At 43.9% G+C, this 15,974-nt stretch overlaps 2 protein-coding genes across 9 annotated transcripts in view; one reads left to right on the forward strand and one right to left on the reverse strand.

The window, feature by feature from the left end:
* DNM2 (dynamin 2) overlaps positions 1-7,370 on the forward strand; it is a 66,926-nt gene extending 59,556 nt beyond the window's left edge. For 5 of the 8 annotated variants that reach the window (XM_081176314.1, XM_081176315.1, XM_081176318.1 and 2 more), the window contains one exon: positions 5,187-7,370. In XM_081176314.1, the coding sequence (XP_081032440.1) occupies positions 5,187-5,256 (70 nt within the window). In that variant the 3' untranslated portion in view covers positions 5,257-7,370. Of the gene's footprint in view, positions 1-3,371; positions 3,443-5,186 lie in introns of all 8 variants that reach the window. The other 3 variants (XM_081176319.1, XM_081176320.1, XM_081176316.1) reach the window with 3 other exon arrangements.
* Positions 7,371-9,981: 2,611 nt separating this feature from the next.
* TMED1 (transmembrane p24 trafficking protein 1) lies at positions 9,982-15,749 on the reverse strand. The gene is made up of 4 exons (XM_081177021.1): positions 15,537-15,749; positions 14,424-14,521; positions 13,687-13,870; positions 9,982-11,872 (listed from the first exon to the last, which is right to left on the reverse strand). The coding sequence occupies exons 1-4, from the start codon at positions 15,732-15,734 to the stop codon at positions 11,654-11,656; spliced, it is 699 nt and encodes a 232-aa protein (XP_081033147.1). The 5' UTR covers positions 15,735-15,749; the 3' UTR covers positions 9,982-11,653.
* Between the last annotated feature and the right edge of the window lie 225 nt (positions 15,750-15,974).

Here is a 15,974-nt window from a genome sequence, read left to right on the forward strand (position 1 = left end):
TCTTCAAACGAAAACAGTCGGCTCAGCTGGTGACCGGCGAGGTCAAGATTGCTGATGAGAAACAAGCGGTCTGGGTGGTCGATTCGGGAGCGTCTCGCCACATCGTGAATTCAGATGAATTGTTTGTTTCCAAGAACTCAGCACAGCGCAGCCAGGTGGCTCTAGCAGACGGAAGTACTTCCGAAGTGATTTCGGGGGGTGCAGTTTTTGTTCCTTGTCTTCGTGAATGCCTGCAAAATGTACTTTGTGTGCCGTCATTAAGGAGCAATCTGATGTCTGTAGATTGTTTGCTAAAAGCTGGGTTTAAAGTGTACTTTGAAGGAGACAGTTGCATTATTAAGAAGGCTGGTGAGATTTTAGGCACTGCTAAGTCAGAGGGAGGCTTGTTTTGGCTTAAAGCAGGATCTCAAGTTGCAGCAGTAGTCAGTAAATCTCAGCCTGCAGTGAATAACAAAGCTATACATGACAACTGTGTGCACTTATTGCATAGGAAAATGGGGCATGCTTGCTGGAAGAGTGTACTAAAAATGTCTGAATTGGCTGATGGGGGTAATTTAAAGAGTTGTAACAAGTACCTTGATTGTAATGTCTGTAAAAAGGTTAAAACCCACAGTCTCTTACCCCAGAAGTGACAGAGTTAGTGAGGCACCGCTACAGCTGGTTCACATGGACGTAATTGGTCCATTTGCTGTAAGCAGGGGTGGATCGCGCTTTTCACTAACAATTGTGGATGACGCCACGCGTTATTCTTGGGTTTTTCCCATGAAGAATAAGGGTGACGTGTTCACTAAGTTTAAAGGCTGGGTGGCATCTGTGGAAAGATTTCTGTCCATTAAACTCAAAAGGATACAGACGGACAGAGGTGGCGAATTTATGTCAAATGCCTTTAGAGATTGGTTACAAAAGCGTGGCATTGGGCATAGGAAAACGAACGTTTTTTCCCCAGAGGAGAATGGCGTTGCAGAGCGGAAAAACAGATCTTTACAAGATATGATGTTTGCCATGCTTGATGATGCTGATTTGCCCATGTCTTATTGGGGGGAGAGCATGCTCACCGCGTGTTATCTCCAAAATAGGCTCTTTCATCAAACAATAGGTACAACCCCGTATTTTAAATTGTTTCAGAAAAAACCTAAAATTGACCATTTGCATGTGTTTGGATCAAAAGCCTGGGTATTAATTCCGAAACAAATGAGGAAGAAGGGAGATCCTAAGACCAAACAGCTAGTGTTTGTGGGTTACCAGGAGCTGGGAAAAGGTTTCCGTTTTGCTGAAGGGACAAATGGCATTGTGATCTCCAGGAATGCCAGTTTTTGTGAACATAGTGGCTGGGAGAGACTACATGCCAATACTGAGGTTTGGTTTGAACCTTCCCAGGAGCTTCATGACTCTGAAGGTAAACACAGAGAATCAGAGTCTGAGGGGGAGGAAAGTTCAGATAAGAGCTCTCAAGAAAGTGGAGTTAGTCAGAGACCAGTTGCTAAGCAACAAAAGAGAGGTCGTAGTTCTGAGGAGGAAAGTGGGTCAGAAGAAAAATTTTCTCCCAGAAGATCTAAAAGACAAAATAAAGGAGTGCCTCCAGTGCGTTTTTCTCCTGATACTGCAAATGTGTTTAGTGTAATTGCAGAACCCAAGAGTTTTCAGGAGGTGTTAAAGTTACCAAAAGAGGAGGCAGAGCGCTGGAAACAGGCAATGGAGGAAGAGATGTCCTCTCTGAATGAGCACAAGGTTTTTACACCAGTAGCAGCGCCTGAGGGGGCAAAGATTGTAGGCTGCAGGTGGGTGTACAAAAGACTTAGGCCCGGTTAGGACATATCTAGGGTTGGAAGTGTGCTGGGCCCAAGATGGCAGCTGCCTAATTAGTCAGCAGAACAAAGTTAAACAACTACTGACTACATACAGGATGCAGGATTGCAAAGGGGCAGCGGTGCCTATGGATCCAGGTTTCATAAAAACACTTCACATAGATGAGAGTCCTGAATTTGAACATCCTGATGTATATCACTCTGTAATTGGAAGTTTATTGTATATAGCACAGTGGTCCAGACCTGATATTAGCTATGCAGTAGGCATATTAAGTAGATTGGTCTCAAAACCCACACTAAATGCCTGGAAAGGGGTAAAACAAGTTCTGAGATATCTCAAGCAGACAATTGGCTATATGTTACAATTAAATTCTTCAGAGGATGAAATGTTGAGTTGCTACTGTGATAGTGACTGGGGAAATTTGCCAGATAGAAAATCTGTCACAGGACTAGTTATAATGGTCGGTGGAGCTTTAATCAGCTGGCGGTCACGCAAGCAAGACATTGTAAGTGTGTCATCAACGGAATCAGAGTACGCCGCATTGAGTGAATTGTGCAACGAGGTGATTTATTTCAAGCATTTGTTAACAGATTTAAATGTGGATTGTGGAGAACCAGTACAAGTTTACATTGATAATCAAGCTTGTATAACATTAAGTAAAACAGAGGGTTTCAAATCGCGTTCCAAACATATCTCTGTAAAATACCAAAATGTACGTTGCTGTGTACAAGACAATGTAATCACCTGTACTTATGTGTCAAGTGAAGAAAATGTAGCAGATGTGTTAACTAAACCATTGGCAAAGGTAAAGAACAAGCGAATGTGCAAGGGTTTAGGTTTGCTGGAAAAATGATCTCCTACATAGGTGTATTTGGAGTTAATTGTTCAGCAGAATCTGTGAGGGGGTGTTCAGTTTCTGTTTCAGTTTCTGTTAATTGGTTCTCGTGAGAAACTTGCAGATTCTAGCTTCACCAATTAACTCAAGCTGGTGTCAATTTACTCTTGGCAGAAAGCCCAGGTCTGCTTGACCTAGAAACTACTCACTCTGATTGGTTAACGAGCAGCACTCAACTCTGTTATCTAGGGATTGCTAGCACAGTGTGGTGTGAGGTGTGTTAGGAGTTAGAAGTGCTGTGTATGGTTATGAGAGAGAGAGAAAGGAAGGAAGGATTTATTTTGCTTTTATTTGTATGCAGAAACTCTGCTGGTTTTATTTTTTCCTTTTAATAAATCCTGTAAATAGTTCTTCTGAGTCTAGCTGACTAGTCATTACTGCCGCAACTAGCTTCCTCGCTGTGCAGGAAAACTCTGCTACGTTTGGGCTAAAGCCAGTAGGGCTATGCCTGACACTCCAAAGTTCCATGATGATCAGAGTATATAGCCTCTATTCCTTTACAAAACTGTTCACCGAACTCCATTTGTTGCATCATTCTTTTCATAAGTCTCCACGAGATGTTGTCAAAGGCTTTCTCTGCATCCACCAGCATTAGTACTGCTGGTTTGTCAATTCTGATTTCTAAATATTCCAACTCGTTAATGATATTTCTGATGTTATTTTGCACTAGGCGTCCAGGGAGAAAGCCGGCCTGGTCTTCGTGAATGATGTCTTTAAGAATCGTCTTTAATCTTTTTGGAAGTATGTCGGCAAATAATTTATAATCATTATTTAAAAGGGATATTGGCCGATAATTTGAAACAATTGTTAAATCAGTTCCCTGCTTGGGAATTAAGGTTATAAAGCTTTCTGTCCATGATTCTGGTAGTTTCCCAGTCTTTACTATGGCATTCATTGTGTCCTTTTTATAATAATTTTTATAATAATTTGCGGATAGGCCATCCAGGTCCAGGGCCTTCCCTGATTTTGCTTTATTGATTGCCTGTTGAACTTCCAGTGCAGAAATAGGAGAATGTAAGAGACTGAGTCTCTCCTTTGAGATCTTTGATAAATTGTTCTGCCCTAAGTATTCTTCGATTTTATCATGATTTTCTGTTCCTTCCCTGTATAGTTCTCCATAAAAAATTACAAAGCTTCTATTAATTTCCTTTGGGTCGTCGGTTATCTTTTCTCCAATTTTAATTTTATTTGTTATCCTGTCATCCTGGTTGTTTTTAACTGCCAAGCTAAGAGTTTGCCAGGTTTATTTGCAAATTCAAAGTTTCTGTGTTTTAATATCTTAATTTTTCATTCAATTTCTTGGTTAATAATCATTGAAAATTGTGTCTGGAGCATTTTAATATTCTCTGGTTTCACCTCAGATCATATAAATCTTTCGCCATTTTTTCCTCTCCTTTGGTGCTCAAGAGTCGTCATGTTTCTTGAAACTGCATATTCTTCCCTGTGTGGAATTTCTTTTCTTTCACTGTTGCAGGCTTTGCAGAGGAGGAAGCATTCTCCATTTTGAAGCTTGTATGAGATTTAGTGGAGTGTATTATGGGAACAGAACATGTCTAGTTTTGAATTAGAGACTCATCTAAGACAGCAGTGCTAGCAAGCAGACTGGTTTCTGTAGCCAGTGCTGTGTTTATTTCTCAAAACAACAGAAAAGAAGCAGAATTTAGCTCCTTGAGAATTTCAAGTTTCATCTTGAAACTGCTAGCTCTTACAACTTCAGGTGTGTGTGTGTGTGTGTGTGTGTGTGTGTGTGTGTGTGTGTAAAAAATAAAGAGAGGAAAAAGGAGGAAAGCCTTTTAGCCACCTGTGTAGCCAGCCACCTCCACAAAGTTAGCAGAAGCAGAATAAACTAATCTACACAGTAATCTACACACTTTGCAGAAGTTAGTGTATCTTTTTGCAGAATTTGGTTTATCGTCACACAGAATTTTTAAATATAGAAATAGATTACACCCTGAATATTTTATTATATCAGTATATTGGGCAGTCTCAACATCATATGGTGTTTGCGGGGGGCAGGGACAGACAGAATACAGTGCCCTGGTACTAGTCATTGTGTTATTGAGCTGGCTTGTTCTCTGAAGGAACTGTACAATCCAGTCTCTCGCATACCCTGCATAATGTTCACCCAGAACCACACCTTCAGAGTCAAGCAAATTGGATTTTGGTGTCTATCCAAGTCACCCCTACTAGTCATACCAAAGGCAGACTTTTTTTTCCAGACAGGTGAAATATTGGGAGGTTTGAGTGGTTCTAAGCTGTCTAAAGAATAGTGATAAATGATGGCTTCTACCACTTCTATTTGTTGGCTAAATGTGCCACAAAATGTACTATTCTGGGCATAGAATTTCCCAGCTTAAGTGGGATAGTGGAGTGGGCATGAGAGTTGTGGGCATTAGCTTCGCTTAACAATATTTCACAGTGACGTCTGTCCAGTTCTCCCTTTTCCGGTATTCATTTCTCTCCTTCTGTTTTGTTCTCTCTACAGCAGAAGACCCCCTGCAGCACCGAACCGGCCCACGATTATCAGGCCTGCTGAGCCCTCCTTATTAGATTAACTACAACCACTACCAGGGAGAGCTGTTGCTTGTTAACTATATTGTGGAGAGAACTCATGCCTAATCTCTTGTGTAAAAGAGCTCTTTGCAATTGTGATCAACTGTAGCCAAGGCCCGTTTCCTGCTTCCTTCCTGTCTCCTTCCCTCCAGTAGCAGCCACCATGGGATGGGTGCTGTGGGTTGATTACTTGTAAATAGCTCTGAGAGGCCAAGCATTCCTTGTAGCAGTTCCCTCTCTGTCCTTGGGTCTTGGCTGGGGAGGGATTTGGTGACCTGAATCTTCTCTGGAAAATTGCAGGGGAGGGATAGTTTCTTCACCCTCCTCTTGGTGGCCACACCAGACCCATTCCACATGGGAACATGGAGTATTCTGTTTTGTGGAGTTGTTTTGCACTTTGTTGAAAATACAGAAAGGATCCCCTAGTTGAGGGATTGGCAAGGGATTGCCTGTGAATGTGTGAAAGTGGCGAGTTTGCATTTCCACCAACACTTGTGCATTCAACACGTAGAATCTCCCTTCGCCATTCACATTAATTGGGTTTGTCCAACTCCTCAACCTCCCCACCCGGCTATGAATTTATTTGTATTATAATATATATATATATAATCTTACCCCCCTCCCCACTTTGATTGCCTTTCCTTTCTCCCTATAAATTTCAATGCAAGATTTGATCAGTTTATTTCCATTTTATAACTTTGAAGGGGGAAAACCAAAACAAAATGATGGGACTGCAGATAGCAAATTGCTTATAAATTCAGTTCACTGAACTAGAGCAAGGTTTTGCCAAGCAGAATAATTGGAAAGAAGGTGGTACTGGGTTGCTTTTAAGCCTCAGGTATAGAGTTGATTTGAATGCCCTGCCACTCTCTGCACAACCAGTGTTCATGCTTAAACAGAGGCAGCTCAGCTGTAACCTAGATAAGCATGACTGTTGGTCCCTCCTAATTTACACCAGGGAGGCATCCAGGTGGCAGGGATTTTCTTAGTCACTTGGAGCTGTAATACCAACTGGCTGTTCCCCGACTGGCTATGACCATTTGTTACCTGCCCAGTCCATATGGAGAAGTGCGTGTGTGTGTGTACCAGGGTTTCGAAGTGTTTTATCAGGATTGTGATCCTCTGCACGGGTTGTGGTCTCTGTTGGAAAGCCTTCCCCTCCCTAATCAGAAGAGTGACTTTGTCCCGTGAAAGAAATGCCCAGTGCTTGAGATCAGCTGTACTGCAGCTTACCTCTGTGCCTCTAGGCTGAGGCAGATTCTTCATGGCAAACTGTGTCCATAATAGATCTTGCGACACTTGTGCCACAAGGTCCCACAGAAGCTTCTGTTAGCATCTGTGGTCTTTCGGAGTGGGGCGTTTGTGTGTTTGGGTTGGCTGCTCCACCTGTAGAGCCTCGGAGTTTGGAGTAACACTGGAGCCTTCTCAACAGCAGTAGTAAAGCACTCTGCCCTCCCTGGGCTGTGGTTGTATATATTTCTTACGAAAGACAGACTGTATTAATACTTGTATAAATTCTAGATTTTTTAAAAAGAGAAATCATCAGTTAAGCCCAGCCCTCATTATACAAGGCTATCAGGGATACCTCAGCCCTTCCTGAGATAAGATAAAAGGAACAGCCACACATACACCACCTGCCTTAAATGTTTCTTCCCTTTCTGCCTACCTGCAGCAGTAGTTCCTTGCTTCGTGTCCTGGAGGATATGACACTTCCATAGACGGTGCTAATTTTGTGCCTTTACTGCTTGAATTACATGCTGACTACCCTAATAACCAGTGTTGCCTTCCTATAAATGTCCCTCTACTTCCAACGTCACTATCATGGACTTTTGACCCTCTCTTGCAGTGCATTTCATAACCTCGTGCCACCTACTGCCCACTGGTCACTTCTCCGAAAGCTGGCATTTGCTTGGTAGCATGGACCTCTACTTTTAATTCATTGTGTTCATATTTGCTTCCTCTTGACTCTTCCTGTTACCATGTGTGAAGGGGCTGTGGGACCTTCTCTCCCTCTTCTTTAGATGGAAAAAAAAAGATCCCAACAGTTTGAGATAAGTGCCTCCATTATGTATCCTATTAATAAACTAAAATAAAGGGAAATTTTGCTGGTGGAAAACCTCTGGCAGCCAGTGGTGTTGGGGTTTGTGTGTGAGTGTGTGTTGTCTTTCATTGGCTCTCAAAATTTCTACACTCAGGAGGTAGTGAGCAGAAAAAACTAAAGCTCAAATTGAGTTTCCTTGAGGAGCTTCTGTGCACCAGCCTCCAACGCAAATGGCTGATTGTTTGGCCCTGCTCAGTTTGACTTTTGAATGGGAGGCAGTTGTACAATATCTCAATAAAACAAGCTAAACATAACCCCAGTTAATAAGGCTTAAGGACATTTAGCTATGGCTAATATATTAATCTTATATGTTTATGGCTGCCCACAGCCACTGATTACCTTACATATAGGTGCTGTTTAAGTGCCATTTCCTGCCCCTTTCTCAAGTGATCATGCTCAATGTGATAACATCACCGTGCTTCATACTCAGGCAGATTTGGCTGTGTGCTGGTATCACTAAGGGCAAATGAAGTCTATTTACCACGAGGGATCACATACCAATTGAACAGCATTCGCAGAAAAGGTTTAACCCAGTTGTTGTTTTTAAGTGCCTCCTCACCCAGAGGACAGGTAGCCCTATGGCTCTCCTCCCTCTCAAATTAAAACAAGTGATCATGGAACAACCAAATACAAATGAGCAAGCTTTTGCAGACAGCCTTTGCAGGGCACATTGGGACATCTTTTTGCAGCTGCTGCCTGCTATAGTAGTTTCATCATGGCCACTCCCTGTAGAAAACAGGGGTGATCAAGCACTCAGAAGGGCTGTTACATGCTCAGCAATTGCACCTGCCTGGGGAGGTCTCAATACATACAGTGTACCAGTTAGAAGATCTTGTTGGCTAGCAATGAAGAATGCGTTCATACTGAAATACTTGCAAGGAGATCCATGCTGTCAGTCTTGTGACAACTTCAGTTCTTGAGGAAAGGTACATACGCCATACTTTATAAAGCACCTAAATAGCATGACCGATATGATTTGACCAAAATGCATAGTACTTTCATTATATAGTTGTTGTTATTATTATTAATACCCCAGCCACTCTGGGCAGCTTCCAGCACAATATTAAAATACAATGATTCATCCAATATTAAAAGCTTCCCTAAACAGGGCTGGCTTCAGATGTCTTCTAAAAGTCTGATAGTTGTTTATTTCTTTGACATCTGATGGGAGGGTGTTCCACAGGGCGGGCGCCGCTACCAAGAAGGCCCTCTGCCTGGTGCCCTGTAACTTCGCTTCTCGCAGGGAGGGAACCACCAGAAGGCCCTCGGAGCTGGAACTCTGTGCCCAGGATTACATTATATACAAATATGTTCACATTTTCCACTATACTACTTTAAAAACTAAAGCTTGCAATTTATTATAATGCTGGAGTTATCTCTTGCAAATATGAAGAGCAGAATAATGAAGGATGAACAACCATCAGTCCACCTCAAGAATGATGTTAAAAAGCTACCTGCTAGCTACAAAGTTATGTTCAGCCTTCACTGTTGCAGGCAGCATCTTGTTGGCCACTGAGTGTAGAATGCAGGACCCAGCAGCTCTTCTTAAATAGCATATTTTTGTTTTACAACAAATGCGTTTTTCAATTCCGTCTCTTAAAAAAGTTATTTACACTTTTTATGGATTGTTTTGTGTGCATCTGTCTTGCTAGCATCGCTAATTTGGCTGTAAATCACATCACAGCATTCTATTACTATACAAGTCCATTTAGAGACAATTCAATTTCTTGGTTATGAAAATAGTTTAGTCAGCTAATTGTAAATGTGATGATTTTTAAAAACCTGGTTTAAGATGAGAGTTAAGGCTCTCATATACTGGCTCATGCTCCACAAAGTTCAAATACCAGAAGTGGAGACTTGATACCTTAACAGGTGTACCCTGTAGTCAGGAAAGGGTCAAAAATTGTGCTTGCTTGCAACTTTCCATCCATGCCTCCACATTTTTCCTTGGTCCTTCAGCTCCAAATCAAGATATTGGGGGCAAGGGGAGTGCCTGGGACCAGCAGAAGTGTCCCACCTTCTCCTTGACTTGTTTTGACTTGTGAAGTATCTGGCCCCAACTCCCTTGCTAGAGGGATCATCTTGTGGCCTTGCTCATGCCTCTTTGAGGCTTACTTCAATAACTGGTGGCATATATTAAAAGAGTTGGAGACGGGCCCTCTTTAAGCACCTTTCACAATCCTGCTGGTGCTGCTCGGAGGAGGTTTTTGTACATGAGCGTTCAAATTTCATGCTATGGATTTTGTATTGCAACCTGAAGAATGAGAGAAAAATAATACATTTGCTCCTGTAGTGACGTTCCCACCAGTAGGTGTGCTGCAAGACATCAAAATGCTTTGGAATCTGAGATGCTTGGGGCAGGAGAATAAAATGGGCTGAGTGGTTTGGCATCACAGTTTAAATGACATGAAAAGTGGGAAGGGTTCAGGGCAATATCTGTCAACGTTTCCCTTTTTTAAGGGAAATTCCCTTATTCCTCGCAAGAAAAGGGAAAAGTTGACAGTTATGGTTCAGGGCCATCTTCCTGTGCTTACTACCTCTAGACAAGAAGCACTCTCAAAAGGAAAAGTATGTTACCAATCTTCTTGTAACCCAAGACCAATGACAGATGCAGGAGAGGACAAGCTCCAATTCAAAGACCATTTATTGAACCACAAGACAATGGCCTACACAATCTTAGAAAAGGGGTGAACACTGGCAGCCTCCCATTGTTATGCCAGGCATTCTCTGACATCAGGAAGCCCAAACAAAGTCTTTTTATAGTGTGAGCGTACACACAGCTGTTTCTTGCCGCCAGAATCCAGCTGATCTGGGATGCAGCTATGGGAACTGGCAGCATCCTGCTCTGAAGAGCAGCCAGTGGAATAGCGTTGAACAGTTAGCTCGGGCTAATGCACTGCCACATCCAGGGAAATTTTAACGTTCTAAGAATGTGAAGTGAAATGCAGCAGCCCATCTGAAAGGCTATTTTGGGGTTGGGGGTATCAATTACTCTTGAACGTTCAACTTTAATCTCCAGTGAAAGTACCAGGAGTGTATTTCAGAAGTCCCTCAATAATGTCTATAGTGAGGGCACAAAGTAAACTGCCAGGGCAGTGCTAAATTCTTCCTTTGCCCACTTGTTCTGCACAGCCCTCTCCCAGCCTGTCTCACCAGTGATATCAGAGCTGAGCAGTCTGCTGGCGTACCTGTGGCAGGAAGAAGAGAAGATGCCCCACACAGTGCCCACTTTAAATGCAAATGTGCTTCAATCACAGCATTTAACACTAATCTGCCACCATTGTGTAATTTAGGCCCAAATTATACTTGTGAAATTTCTCATATCCTAAATCCAGTAAGGAATTCCCAAGGTGCTCAAGTCCTGAGCAGAAGATAAACAGAGAAGAATTCCACCAGATGTATTCAAGAGCTCATGTGCTCTGCAGGTCAGCCTTCTATAATCAGGAGTTTACTTGTTCACAGTTCCTAACATTTAAAGATACTTGAAGAGCTGGGTCTTGGAAAGGCAATAATTTCCTCCCAAGGGAATAAAGTCAACCACATTCTGCTTGCTTTCTGCTGAAAATTGGAATGCTAGATCGCTAGCACCTAATGAGTGCAAAACCAGGCCTTTTCACCTTTGCAGATTGCTGACCATGGGAGTCCTTAGCAGTGACAATACTCCTCATGTAGTCATGCCTGAGGAAAATCAAATGCAGAAGCCTGGGTGGTAAAGATTACCAATTCCACTAGGAGAGTTTTCTTAACGCCCTTAAGTATTGTGGGGCTTCTTAGGGCATGGAGATTCCATGGAAAAAGCAGAGGCTAGGAGCCTCTCAACAGCAAAAGTGGCCAGGGTGTTGCTGCTTCCAGCCAGACCAGCGACTTTTGCTAAGGCACATGTTGATGAAGTCTGATGCAGAATATCAAAGTTTTAAGGCCAAGAGGCAAACTCTGCTGCAAGCTGTAGTACATTGAGAAGCACCTGCCCTTCGTTGTAAACAGAGGAGCTATTGAAATGTATGAACAGCTGTTTTTGCTTGTTGTGTACTGCCTAACAACTCCAATTCTTGCACTCCCTCATCCTGCTCTCAATTTCGACAGGTTGCCACCATCACATAAGATGTGGGGGTGTTCAATCCCCACCCCAAATCCCTCCCTTACCTTGGCTGTGATATTTTAACCCCTTCTGAAAAGAGACTCATGACAGAAATGGCAGCTACACTTGGGACAGTACTGAGCTTTGGCAATATGGGAGCTGGCATTCTTCTGGATACCTGCCCCGTACAGGTAAAAAGGGGGTGCCATTTCTCCTCCTGCTACGTCCAGACTCTCCTCTTGTCCTCAAAGAGGCTTTTCAACATGTACACCTGGAGAAATGACACCACCAGGAGCACAGTGAGATTGACAGCTGACCAGAAGTTGACTCGGCTCAGGTTGCTTTCCTGTAAATTGCGGTCTCGAGCTTCAAAGGCTCGCAGCAGTGCCTGCATCTGAATGCTTCTCTCCAAGCGGCTCTTCATGGTTTCAATAGATTCCTATAGTGGTGAGAACAAAGGAGAACAGATGTGTTTGGGGCAAAGATGTGTTTTGGGGAAAAGGAAACCATTGTAGCCAATCAAATTCAAATCACATGGAGTCAGATTCTTCACCCAACAAATGATCAGGCACCATGTCTATTATTGTTAGCCAAAAAAAATTCATCGTGACCATCAGAAGTCAAGCACGAGTATTTCAACATCCATTAAAAGGCCATGAAGAATCACTGTGCATTCATACACCACAACCCCAGAGATATTCCTTACAGATCTGTACCTTCTCTTTATACTGACTCAAATAATTTATCTGTTAAGATATTGAAAAACCTTGTTCGTTGTGTAACCGAAATCTCAATAAAAAAGAAAAAGAAAAAAAAATTCCTGGCTGGATTAAAAAATTACTCCTTCTGTTGCCTTTGCCAGCTCCCCCGTATGCACTGTTCCAAAGCAGTGAAAATGCAGGTTTGCAATGATTGCCAAAACCTATTAAGAGTTACAGCTAGTTTCATTTTCTTCTTTAACTGGAGTACTAAGCCACAAAGGCAGTAACAAGAAGACATCTGTTGTCTGCATTTCTGGTCTCAAAGTCCATGTGTACCAAAGTGCCTGGCAAGTACTGCTGCTACCAACAATGAGACCCAGAGCTGCTTAGCTTCAGCAGGGTGATTGCACATCATGTGCCTTCGGACCACACCCTGCGCACCATGAGTTGGACACAGCATTTTCCCCTGATGTGCAGCTGAGGAGGAATTCTGTTAGATATACCTTTTTTAAAAAAACAACAACAACCAAGATTCCTGGTTTAAAACAAATACTGCTCAGTTAAACAAGTCAGCTTTGTAACCTTATTGACTTGAAATTGGCTAGTTGACCAACTTTCACTGTTAACATTAATCAGGAGTCTTCCTTGAACCAAGTCACCCTCTGGTTTTTATCTCGGGGAGCTGAAAAGATTTGTGTTATATAGGTAATGTTGTAAAATAAAATAAATGGGTCGAAACAACAGGGAGCTGCTTTCTGAACACAATTTCTGGAACACAGTGGAAGGGCTTTGATTAACAACTACCTCTAGTATTAACCCAAAATTACTCATGAGTCTATTTCAAATTTATGTACCTTATGTAGTTGATGGATTATTTAATTTCTATACTGCTTAATATATCAAAAATGTATCTATGTGGTGTACAAAAAAACTGAAGGCACAACAGATAATTTTTTAAAAAACATCACGAAACTACAGTGTTACATATAAGAATGCTACATTAATACAAAGTTACACACACAAACAGACACTAATCCACACAAGTGTGTCAATCACCATGTTCACCTCTTCAGCAAAGCCTAAATGGTAGGTCTCTTAGGGGCAAAGCCACAAATGTGAACATCCTAATTTATTAAGCCACTAGCCACATATTGACAGTAATGATGGGAAGATCCATTCCACCCATAGGACTTGGGTTGATTTGCAGGGCTTTGGCCAGAGCTTCAGAAAAGCAGGGGCTCTTTCCCACCCATCCCCATCAGGCATGGGGCATTTGGAAAAGGGGAGTGAAGATCCAGGAAAGGAACTAATTGTTAGGCTCCCATTGTGGAGCATTCCTCCTGCATCAGCTAAATACCTGGAAGCCCAGGCAGCAGCTGACCCCATCTGCTATTGGCTGACCCCATCTGCTTTGTCTGGCAATGTTACTCTGTGCATGGTTGCAGGAGACTGGAGCTATCCTGGTCTCTTTTGTTATTCTGGTCCACTGTTATTCTGCCTAACTCCACCACATCTCAGCACTAGGCATTTCTCCTACAGCCTCTTTGCCCACCTTAATGTCTTCTATCTTTATGTCGAGCATCTCTTCTGGTTCGGCCACTTCTGCCCAATTGTTCAAGTCCTCATCTTCCTGGGCGCTGTCAAAGATCAGTTCAAAGAACACCAACTTCTCCGAAATAGTGCTGAAGGAGTTGTCAAAGCACAGCTTGTAATCCCCTCCCTCCGTGGGCTCAATGCTGAAAGATACCAAAAAGAGGATGAGCGAAGGGCTGCGTGATGAAGGCAGATATATATATATGTCAAATGCCTTGCTGAAATCAAGGTAGGCTACATCCACTGCGTTCCCTTCATCTACCAGGCTTGTAATTCTGTCAAAAAACGAGATCAGGTTAGTCTGACATGACTTATTTTTCAGAAATCCATGCTGACTATTGATGATCACAGCTGGACTGACCAAAGTGCATTAAAAAAAAACCCACAGATACACAAACTCTTCATACTTTTGCTACTTGTAAAAGCACCTTGACCATGGGCAAGCAATGGACTTCTCGTGAGTATCCCTGTGGGTATGTGCGCCTGGGGGCGGGGAGGGTGAACGGAGCCCACTTCCAGCCTTCGCTGCTGATGGTGCTGGAGTGACCCCCACTGCCCACCAGAGCCAAGCAGCGGCACAGGGCTGGCAGGGAGGCAAGGAGCAAAATGCACCCAGAGCCACTGCCCCTCTGGCCCTCCCCACTCAGTGCCACTGAAGTATCCTTCGCTCCAAAGCATAAAAGCAGCATGACTCACGTGTGAACCCCATCGGATCTCCGGTATTCATCAACCAGCAATGTGCCTGAAGGGCTTTCCAAGGAGAAGTCAACGTCCAGGCCTGCTCCACCAATAACCTAAATGGCAATAGCAAGAGTTGGATGATGGAAAGAGCTACTATGCCCAGAAAAGCCACCAATGATACAAGAGAAGTGGCAAATGGCTACACATTTTTGCAGTATTTAAATATCAGGCAACGTGTTGGGGCTGAGCAACTTTTTTAAAACCCAGCCCGATTTGCAAGACTGTTCTTAGGGTAACTACACTGGGCAACTAGGAAGGAAACAATAAAAACTTCACAACATTATAAACAAACAAACACATAAGACAAACAAACATAAATCATAGCCTTATTAAAAATTACACTTATTAACATTGTTAAGTGACTTCCTCGCTTCCCCTTGGTTGAATTTCATTGCATGTCCTTTTAACGGTTTTCCAAATCACAGTTCTTATAAAATTTAACTTAAACATTAACATCCTTAGATCTTCACATTATGAAATTAAACATATTAATTAATTAAATAAAAGTTAAGGAAACAATAAAAACTTGGCAAGGCAATGGCAAACGGCTTTTAAGAGGGATCTGTCAGATACATTGGCTGCTCAAACTGTCTCGAAAAGTTACAGGGTTTTGTTGTACTAAGTACCATTTCCCCTCTGAAGAACAAACATGCCAGTCATCTGGCTGCTGATAAATCCACACAGAACGCAATACTAAAGGCTCCATGGCTCTGCCGGCTTAAAACGCAGCCAGGTCATTCATTCCCACCCAATTCGGATCAAAGATGGTTTGGTGGTGGCGCGGGGGAGCGTGTAGGGGAAGTGCATAAAAAAGCAGCGTTTCCTAAGAAAGCGATACGGATCGCGACTAACGTCCTCCTGGATGCGGAGCAAAGGGCAGCGCTGTGCGCGCACAGTCTCCGTCGCGGTAGCCAAGGGGGAGCTCCACCTTCGGGGGCAGTCTACCCCCCGCTCCCCTCTGCCTCCACCACCAGGGGCTGAGCAGGAAGAAGAGGGCCTGTTGCCCCCCCCTCCAATCCCGATGCGCCTGGTTTGGGGGCCGGATTGCGGACCCCTACCCAGCCTCACCTGGTACTCCAGCTCCATGGAGCCGTTGCCCGGCGCGCCCTGGTAGAAGCACTCCCGGCGCCCGGCCGGCAGCAGGAAGGTGAACTCGGCGTCCTGCGGGGCGGGCGGCGGCGGCGGGTGGGCCTGGCCGGGGACCCCTCGGGGCGCCCCCAGGAGCAGCAGCGGCAGCCCGAGCGCAAGGGCCGCGGCCGCCGCCATCGTCGGGGTCCTTCCTGGCGCCGGAAGGAGAGCGGGGCCGGGCCGCCTCCTTGGAGAGGAAGAGGCGGCCGCGCTCGGGCGGGACGTCGGCGCCGGAGGGCGCGCACAGAGCAGCCGCAGCCTCGCGCTCCGACGGGGCCCGGGGCCGCATTTTTCTTTCTCTCTCCCTTCTGCTTATTCGTTATTCGATTTGTCCGTCGCTTTGTCTTGCTCAGGGCAACCCGAAGCGGCTGATCAGAC

Source organism: Podarcis bocagei (genome assembly GCF_964188305.1).
Source record: "Podarcis bocagei genome assembly, chromosome: 17".
Lineage (NCBI taxonomy): Eukaryota > Metazoa > Chordata > Lepidosauria > Squamata > Lacertidae > Podarcis > Podarcis bocagei.

Excerpts from the sequence above, each read along its gene's own strand:
- TMED1 (XM_081177021.1), bottom strand. The coding sequence starts at position 15,734 with ATGGCGGCGGCCGCGGCCCTTGCGCTCGGGCTGCCGCTGCTGCTCCTG. Across the intron at positions 14,522-15,536 it reads CCATGGAGCTGGAGTACCAG|GTTATTGGTGGAGCAGGCCT; the intron begins GTGAGGCTGGGT and ends ATTGCCATTTAG. Across the intron at positions 11,873-13,686 it reads TAAAGATAGAAGACATTAAG|GAATCTATTGAAACCATGAA; the intron begins GTGGGCAAAGAG and ends TCACCACTATAG.